Consider the following 9,291-nt stretch of genomic DNA (forward strand, 5'->3'; position numbering starts at 1 on the left):
TTTAGTAGCTTTTAAAAAAATAAAAATTGCTGTATCTCTTATCCAGAGTGACTTACGGTTTGTGCATAGATTTTAAGAAGTTAGGTCAAACAACCACATAGCTCAGGGATGTTCAAAGTTTAATAAATTAAGTAGACATCAGCAAAGTCAATGTTTTAGTGGTGCAGTGCTGATACATGTAAGGGTTATATATCTTTATTTTTTAAACATATCGTTCAGACGCTAACAGAACCTCATCTCTCCTGCTATATTGTGAGGTGTAACGTGTAATGTGTGCAGTGTTTGTTTGCATCAGCATGTGACATGTGTTTCTCTGCAGCGTGTAATGTGTGGTTCCTGGGCTCAGTGGAGATGGAATCTCTGACGGGCTGCCAGGCGGTACAGAAGGCCACCAGTAAAACACTGCGATTAGACCCTCTGCCTACCTCCACTGTGGTACACTTCAAAGTCTCCTCCCAGGGGATCACCCTTACTGACAACCAGCGGAAGTGAGTCATACAGAGTACAAAGACAGACTGACAGACATGCAGGCAGGAAGGCAGGCAGGCAAACAGTTAGACAGACAGCGGCCCGGTTTTGATCACCTTAGTAATGTAAAACATTGAGTCTTAATTTCTCACCTCTTCCCAGGTTGTTCTTCAGGAGACATTATGCAGTCAACACTGTCATCTTCTGTGCTTTGGACCCTCAAGATCGAAAGTAAGTAAAATAATTTGAAACAAATAATACAACTAACCAGCTTATACAATATCTTCAATGCCTTGATGACAGTATCTTTGATGCTTTTCCGACAGTATCTTTGATGCCTTGATGACAGTGTATTTGATGCCTTGATGACAGTATATTTGATGCCTTGATGACAGTGTGTGATGTTTAGCTTATTGTATCTTTCATGCCTTGCTGACATAACAATGTATCCCCCTTTGTTCTTTTCCCCATTAATTCATAGGTGGAAAAAAGATGGCTGCACTTCAGCAAAGATCTTTGGCTTTGTGGCGCGGAAGACAAGCAGTGGACAGGACAATGTGTGCCACCTGTTCGCAGAGCATGACCCGGAGCAGCCCGCCAGCGCCATCGTCAACTTTGTCTCCAAAGTGATGATTGGTTCCCAGAAGACCAAGTAGCCTGGTCATACTGCTCGCTAAATAGCTAGTTGGCCTGTTTCAAAATATAAAAACTGTACAACTCTAACCTAAGGGGTGTAACCCAAGAATTCACTAGTAGGACAGGAACACAGTGGAGCAGAATGTCACCCATGGAACTCATGGAACAATAGTGAACTGAATAATTAATAGATTTCTCATCACAATGAACTAGAATTTACCTACAAGTTGTACCTCCACCACCTATCTAAGTAATCTCCTTTTTAGAAGAGACTGTGTTGTAGACCAACAGCAAGACTGGAGATACAATGAGATGTTTCACTTTACATAATTTTATGTATTTTATGATTGATTTATTAGAAGATGTGTATTTCGTCTTTGTAACAGAACTAATACTGATGTCGGTGTTGTGTGTGGAAAGGGTTTACAGTTTTATGTATCCCAGTTATTTACAAGTCAGTTAACTATTTCTGTTTTCAACATACTCTGTGTGGTGTGAAACCATACTATAGGAGAGCCTAGAAGCATTTAAGGGTTTGTCATGTCTAATATTTAACCAAAAACAAAGAAAGTATATAAACCATAATCAAGCTATTGCAAAGTAGTGGTTTATATATATATATATATATATATATATATATATATATATATATATATATATATATATATATATATATATATATATATATATATATTTATATTTATATATGTATATGTATATGTGTATATATATATATATATATATATATATATATATATATATATGTATATGTATATGTATATGTATATGTATATGTATATATATAAAAGTTAATTCATAAATTCTCCTTACTTTATCAAAACTTTATTTTTGTAATTGTTACTTTGTGATACATTAAATACTATTTGAGAAAGTTATATCTATTGACTTTAAGTTTGAAAAAAACATATCTTTATCCTAAACTCATTTTTAACCATCTCATTAATTTCGATGTTGCTCAACTCTGGAAATGAATGTGAACTGAACCATCAAAAGATGGATATATCCATATACAAGGATCTGGAAGGGGAGTGTTGGAATGAATCAAACCACAGAAAAAAAAAAATTCTAATTCAAACTCTAATATATTCAATGATTAGTTCATATAATTTGTTCATTACATGTATGTTAAAGTCATTTACTGAATGTTAAAATGTATACAGTAAATTACTGTTTGTTTGTGTCCTCTGCCTAGACTATTTTTTTATTGTGTTTTAGTGGTATTATTGCCAATAACTATATATTGGAATGTCTCAGTGTTAAAATATATATATATATCACACTATACCATCTAGTCTAAACCTCATAATACCTATACTATCTCAAATTTAGAGTAATAAGAATATTACCTTATGTTTCATATTGATCCAAAGGAAGTGATATGAACAGTTAATTTGTATATGGGAAACTGCATTTTCAATATTATATGTAAATAAAGGCATACATTTGTGTAATTCTTATGTATTTCTTTAAAAGATACTGACATATTGTGAAAACACAGCTGAAAGAGAAACGGGTTCTGTCCTTCCTTCGGCATCATCCTGGCCTCAAACCAAGGATCCCCTCACAACATTGACAATAGTCACCAAAAATCAGGTGCCCTTGCAAAGTAAGGTAAACAACTACTTCAGGGTTTCATTTTAAGATATGTCACCAGATTTACTGCTATTAGTGTGCATAGCTAACTGACAGGCCATCTCACACCGCTTACACAAACAATTATGATGAAGTTCATTCAGAAAAGTAATTGAGCAGTAGGTTTGCAAAATTCCTGCTCTCTGAAAGACCTGTAATTATTACATATGCATATATTATTACCATATGCATATATGTTTGAACAGATTGGTAATCAACTGCTGAGTTGGATTACTCCAATACTGTATATCACAGAATACCTGTCTATGCACATTTAGGGACATAAGGAATGGAATATTTGTTTTGAAGGAATGATTGACAACAGTCATGTCAATGTTTTTTGTATCAAACAACTTTTTGTGAGGAAAGCTCTGTTTGTTTTGCCATGGTAATGCACTTTATTGCACAATATATTACAACAAAATACACCAGTGACACACCATTGTTAAAGTCTTTAAGTCTTTCCAAGAAGACACCAGAAGAGGGCACTAGCAACACACACAGCCATGTCCTCTGAACTGTGACTTTGCATATTTTCTACAACTTTTCCTTTTTAGCAACAGTCTGAACTCCCTTTCAGTTTTTTTCCTATTTCCTGGCTGACCTGGATACTGTAACCAAGCTCTGTGGATGTGTTTGTGTTCACTCAAGATCAGAAATGTGGACCCTTTTGGGTCCCATGAACATGGGTTGAGAACCGCAGTATAATGTCACATTTTCTACAACCCCATTGATAGGTAAGTTCAGAACAAATATGTTAACTTCAATCAGTTAGTAGAAAATGCCAAAGACATTAAGAAAGCAGCAGATCAAAAAAATTTTAATGCTCAAACACACACAGACAAAAGATATATATTAAAAAGTGTTGGATAGGAGATGATCTGTACAATGAATGTGCCAGTCCTGGTTTAACTTGTTTAGTGGCTGTTCTAGATTGAAGTGCACTCAAATAATCCAGGATTATTTTGTACATGATGGTACTGGATCAACTTGTAGACCGAATCAATCGTGGATTGTTTTGTACATGATGGTCCTGGATCAACTTGTGGACCAAATCAATCGTGGATTGCTTTGTGCATAATGGTCCTGGATCAACTTGTAGACCGAATCAATCATGGATTGTTTTATGCATGATGGTCCTGGATCAACTTGTAGACTGAATCAATCATGGATTGTTTTGTGCATGATGGTCCTGGATCAACTTGTAGACTGAATCAATCGTGGATTGTTTTATGCATGATGGTACTGGATCAACTTGTAGACCGAATCAATCGTGGAATGTTTTATGCATGATAGACAGACTGAATTGTGCAATGAATCAATCCTGAATTGTTTTGTGCAATGGTGGTCCTGGATTGACTTCTGTACTGTGTCTGTCCTCGATCACTGAGCTATTGCACCAAATCATGCAAATGATGACGTATCAGAGCTGTTTGCTGTCTGATTGGTTGATGGTCCTGAGAGAAGTTCCAGGAATGTGCCATGACTAACACTTAGAAAACATATTCCTCTACTTTATCTGGATGGTGCAGGTCTGGACAGATCTGACTTTGATTGGCCCACTGGTGTGGCACAAATTGTAGGGTGAGGAGTAGACTAGACGAGTAGAAACATATAGCACAGGATAAAGAGGGATAAAGATGGTCCCTCCCCCTACAGGTGGTGAAAGTGAAGAATTCCCGGGGAGGGAAAGAAGGAAGTGAGGGCCCAGGTGTACCTGTACCATCTCCCCTTTTAGTCACAATGGCTTCCGGAGAAAACTGCATTTTGGGAAAGTCCGCAAAAGCAGGCTATCCTGAAAGAACGGAAGTCAGAGAACTAGCTGTCATTGTATCTATTCAACATGTGTGTATTTACTCTCAATCCATGGAATTGTATCCATTACCATTAATTAACCTCTTCACAGAATATCTTAACTGAGTAATGGTGAATATCCAAACAGATTTCAAACCTTTAATAAGATCTTATAACTATCAATATTCAAGTAAGCCAGTCAATGCCTTGGTTTCATAGTAGTACAGAGCCATTACAATGCGGGGTTGTAACTGTGTTCACATTCAACCAATCACACACTAATTTAGGTACAAAGGTATTTTACTGCCACTTGATACAAACTGAAATGACTCCAATCACCTTAAATCAGGTCCTTGAAGGCTCTTTAGTTGCATACTGCAGATACAGTACATCCTTTTGTCTATAAAGAGCAAAGAACATTTTCTTTGGGATCGTATTGTTGAGATATAAAGTCATTTTAAAGGCATGACATATATCATGAAAGACTGTGAAAACCACCATATAGAAGTAGACTTGAGACGGCACCACAAGGACATTGCAAAGTTTATGACGTTTCTCCGAAATTGACGACAGGGCAAGGAGAAAGCTCATTAGGGAGGCCAAAAGGCCAACATCAACCTTGGGCACTCCCTGCACAACACAACTATTGTGCGTATTCTCCGCAAGTTTAGGGTGGCAAGATGGAAGCAAAATGGAAAAAGAACATCCAAGCCTGTAAAAATTGTCCAGTCAGAGCCCGAAACTCAAACCTATAGAAAACCTGTGAACTGAGATAAAGAGGGCTGTGTAAAGGAGATCCCCCAATTTAACTGACCTTGAACTGTTCTGCAAATAGCGAAATCCAGGTGTGCTAGGTTGATTAAGACCTTGTAGACTTTGTAGAGCCTAGGAGTATTTTTGCAACAGGAGTATTTTTCTCTCCATCTGAAATGAAACCATCAAGATTGAAGATCATTGAAAAACCCAATGCCAGGATTTATTGGCGCCAAAAATACCAATCTTGTTCATCATTTTATTAATGGTTATATTTTCCATGTCCATATATTATTTTACTTATAATTTCATTAAAAGTAAGATATTAATTGTAACATGTTAATTGTAACAATTGTAAAATAATTTTGTTGAATCGTTATCAACAAAATTATTTTTTGAAATTTGTCATCTATCAGAAAAGTGGAAATGGATCAGAAATTGACCAGCTGTTATTTTAGGTTTTCAGTTGGGGCATGACATAAGCCACCACACACAACTCCTCCTCCTAACTTCTCTTCTCCCTCCTCCCTCTGTCTGTCCTCTTGTTGTTTAACTAGGGAGGAGATGAAGAGGGAGGAGATACCCGTCTGGAGGAAGAACAATGGTCGGCGTGCAGAAACTGAAAGTTCAAATGTGGGTTATCTTAACAAGGACATACCCTGTTAGATTTGTGCAATTCACCTTAAGGGGTCAATATTAGCACAAAATTCTACACTGGTTATTATATTGTACCTGGATATCAAAGGGCAGGGTACAGATCAAAAGCTTGCAATAATCATACGTAGCCAATAACTAAGCAAAGGATAAACAAGATAAAACCGTTACCATTACAGAGATGTAATCTGATATTACAGCCAGCACAATAAAACCCATATGATGTTTTGCCATTAGGCTGTCCTGCTGACCTGCGCCGTGAAAAACAATGCTCTACTGTCCCAACACACAGCCAGTGGGGAGGAGGGCGGGGACTGGCATCCTTTCTGATGGATTGCAGTCATTTGAAGGTGAGCCACTACAGTACAGCAAGCATGCTACTGTGTAACACTTGAATGCCCGAAAACCAAACTTTTAGTGGCCATTTACCCCTTTTCGCTCATTTTGACCCAAAAGGAAGAGGGACTGGCTGTCCTCAGTCAGTGCACATTCATGATTGGGTTTGATGTGGACACTGCAGGTTGTTGGAGTTGGTTTGTGTGTGTGTGTGTGTGTGTGTGAAGGAAGATTATGTCATACCATTTACCCTGAGTGTGCACTCTTTTAGTCTCTTCTGCCTCGCTTTCAACACTCCCAAGTTTTCCTTCATCTTTCAACTCTACCTTCTGACTAACCGATCATTCCCCTCCCAGCTTTAGCAGCATATGTAAAATAACGTGAGTTACCCAACTACTCTCCGGGGACGATTTTATTTCATGCCCACACACGTTGAAAGCAAAGGCGGCCTTTCATTCTCAGGGAGTAGTAAGTATTTGAACTGAACTGGATCCTCAAACAATCAGCTGACTAGCAGAGCTGTCAAAGAAGAGTCCAACAGTCTTTCTGAAACTCTAAGATCCCCACTGTGATAACCCTGACTCAGGTTCTGTCCTTTCCACGTAGGCAACACACCACATCTCACAGCCACAGACCACCAACACGTCCAAAATAAACCAACCATTCAATGGCCTACGACTGCCAAGGGGAGTTATTCCGTCCGCCACCTATGATTTGCATGGGGCCTGACTTGTCATTGTCCGCCATCAGAGCGGTCTCTGTTTAAACAGCCCTGTGCACAAACGCTTTGGGACTGTGTTTATAGCGGAGCACTCACCCATTCACACGTGGATGACAGTCTGCAGCAACACGGGTGTCTGTCTTTATGTGTGCGTCGGCGCAAGATATATTGCTGCACGTGTGTGCATGCATGGGTGCATACACAACACAGAGACACGCGACAGCGCAGCACAGCAAGTCCGAGCTGGGCCCTAAGTGAGCGGCTGCTGGTTGGCGCCACTCTCAGCCCACTTCCTTGCAGCTCTGCAATCCGTCAGACAGGGTGCTGAGAGCTGCTCTCTTTACTCTCAGTCTTCCCCCATCGCTCACACACACACACACACACACACACACACACTTACACACTCCACAGCTTTCCCCATTGATCCTGACTAATTGAAGCCTTGGGCTGGGCCTTCTGGAAAGGACCATAACTACGCCAGACTAGATGCAGCAGCACCAGGCAGACAGAAAGACAGACAGGGAGGGAGGCGGATAAACAGGCAGGCACAAATGCAAGACACAAATGGACCACTCTAAAATGAAGACACGGCGGAAGGAAGGAAGAGGAAGTGCCTCCAGAAACACACAGAAGGCAGCCTGATTGCCTCTACGTACAAGGGGTGGACAAAATCACGGAAACATCTAGCAATATAAAGAGCGGGGTCACCTTTTGCCTTCAGAAAAGCTCCAATCATTTTTGGAATGCTGTAAAAAAAGTCATGAACTGAGTTTAGTGGGATACTGCAAAATAATTCAAGGAGAAAAGCCTCCAGTTCTTTTAAGGACGAAAAAAGGTGGAACTTTACTTTGCACGTTGTGCTCCAGGACATTCCATAAAGGTTTAATGATTAATTTAATCAGATCTTGTGATTGGGGAGGCCATGGAAGAAATTTGACATAATTCTGGTGTTCATAAAACCACTGTTGAATTTGTTTAGCAGTGTGTATGGGGGCATTATCATCCTCGAATACAGGAGCATCATGAGGGAACAGTGTTTGTACCATAGGATGCATCTGGTTCTGTAAACTCCTGTAAAAAGTTTATCCCCGTAGGTCAGCTTCAAATTCCAGTGTTCCTCTTTCCCCTAGCAATTTGTCCAAACTTGGCATATGCTGTCATGTTTTTTGAGGCTGTTCCCCTCAACACACTGAATCACTTTGCATGTTTTTGGGCACATGTATTTTGGCCACTTTGGAATTCTGTAAGTTGCCTCACATTGCATAGAAAATTCTAATATCAAAGTATTAATTGTCAGCCATCTTTTATGGCTGAGATGTTTATTGCCAATTGGAAATCAACTTAATGAGACTTCTGCAGCTGGGTTTGTAATTGTGATTTATTTACTTCAAATAACAGCCCTTTTCCATGTGGTGTTTCTTTTATTTTGTTCACCCCTGTAACCCTGTATATTGTTTGTCTATTTGCTGCGCTGTCTGTGGACTGGGCTGTTGCTGCTAGATTCAATGTTGTTTAACTCATTTATACAGTAGGAACATTGGTGGGCCAAGTTAAAATACAATTTGCAATGAAATACAGTGAAATTACAACATATAATAATGTAGGACTCAGGGAAAAGCAATAGTAGCAATGGTTTTTAATCTGGTTCTACATTTTTGTAGAGTCACAAAGTACAGACAGTTCTGGGGAGTTAGGAAGGGTATGGGGTGTTCTGTTAAGGTGAGAGTGTTCAAAGCACTCAGGCAGTTCATTTATCCTCTGTGTGTGAGAAGCACGAGACCGGGGAGGGGGAACAATAACAGAGACTTTACCAGACAAGACATGTGATCCATACAGTCTCCTTCCTGCAGGACACCCACCACACCCCACCAAGCAGATACCCCTCCCCACACACATACTACCCCTTCCTGGGTAAACTCAGCCACGTTCGGCTTAGTTGACCTCCAGCTGATTAAACTATGTGCTTTCCTCTGAGAGCTTTGGCGTGCCTTGTGGATTCCTGGGCTTCTTTCTCTGTCTCTGCTGTAACGCCACCCAGCACACCACCACACACACTAAAAAAGACCGCACACATTGTAGCTTCAGACAATCAGCGTCAAGTAGCATTCAAATAGTCACTGTTTGAATAAAGATGTGATTATGGAAATTGTACGCCTATGAATGACAATGTTATTGGTGATGAGGATGATGATGACAATGACGATGGATGAAGATTGCACTGACTGACAGCCGTATGCTAGTCCTCAGGTCTATAACTCTGACACCCTCCCTCCGGC

General features: G+C 39.7%; 1 protein-coding gene and 1 long non-coding RNA gene across 3 annotated transcripts in view; both read left to right on the top strand.

Annotated features, from left to right (window-relative positions):
• LOC105018694 (tensin-3) overlaps positions 1-1,704 on the top strand; it is a 42,184-nt gene extending 40,480 nt beyond the window's left edge. For both annotated transcript variants that reach the window (XM_010884330.3, XM_010884340.3), the window contains 3 exons: positions 320-488; positions 631-699; positions 950-1,704. In XM_010884330.3, the coding sequence (XP_010882632.2) occupies positions 320-488; positions 631-699; positions 950-1,124 (413 nt within the window). In that variant the 3' untranslated portion in view covers positions 1,125-1,704. The remainder of the gene's footprint in view (positions 1-319; positions 489-630; positions 700-949) is intronic.
• A 1,694-nt stretch (positions 1,705-3,398) lies between these two features.
• Positions 3,399-9,080, top strand: LOC105018689. Its single transcript, XR_828593.3, has 4 exons — positions 3,399-3,494; positions 5,862-5,937; positions 6,196-6,308; positions 6,901-9,080. It is a non-coding gene; the product is annotated as an uncharacterized LOC105018689 (long non-coding RNA).
• The last annotated feature ends 211 nt before the right edge of the window (positions 9,081-9,291 follow it).

The sequence above is a fragment of the Esox lucius genome, chromosome 3 (assembly GCF_011004845.1).
Source record: "Esox lucius isolate fEsoLuc1 chromosome 3, fEsoLuc1.pri, whole genome shotgun sequence".
Taxonomy (NCBI): Eukaryota; Metazoa; Chordata; class Actinopteri; order Esociformes; family Esocidae; genus Esox; species Esox lucius.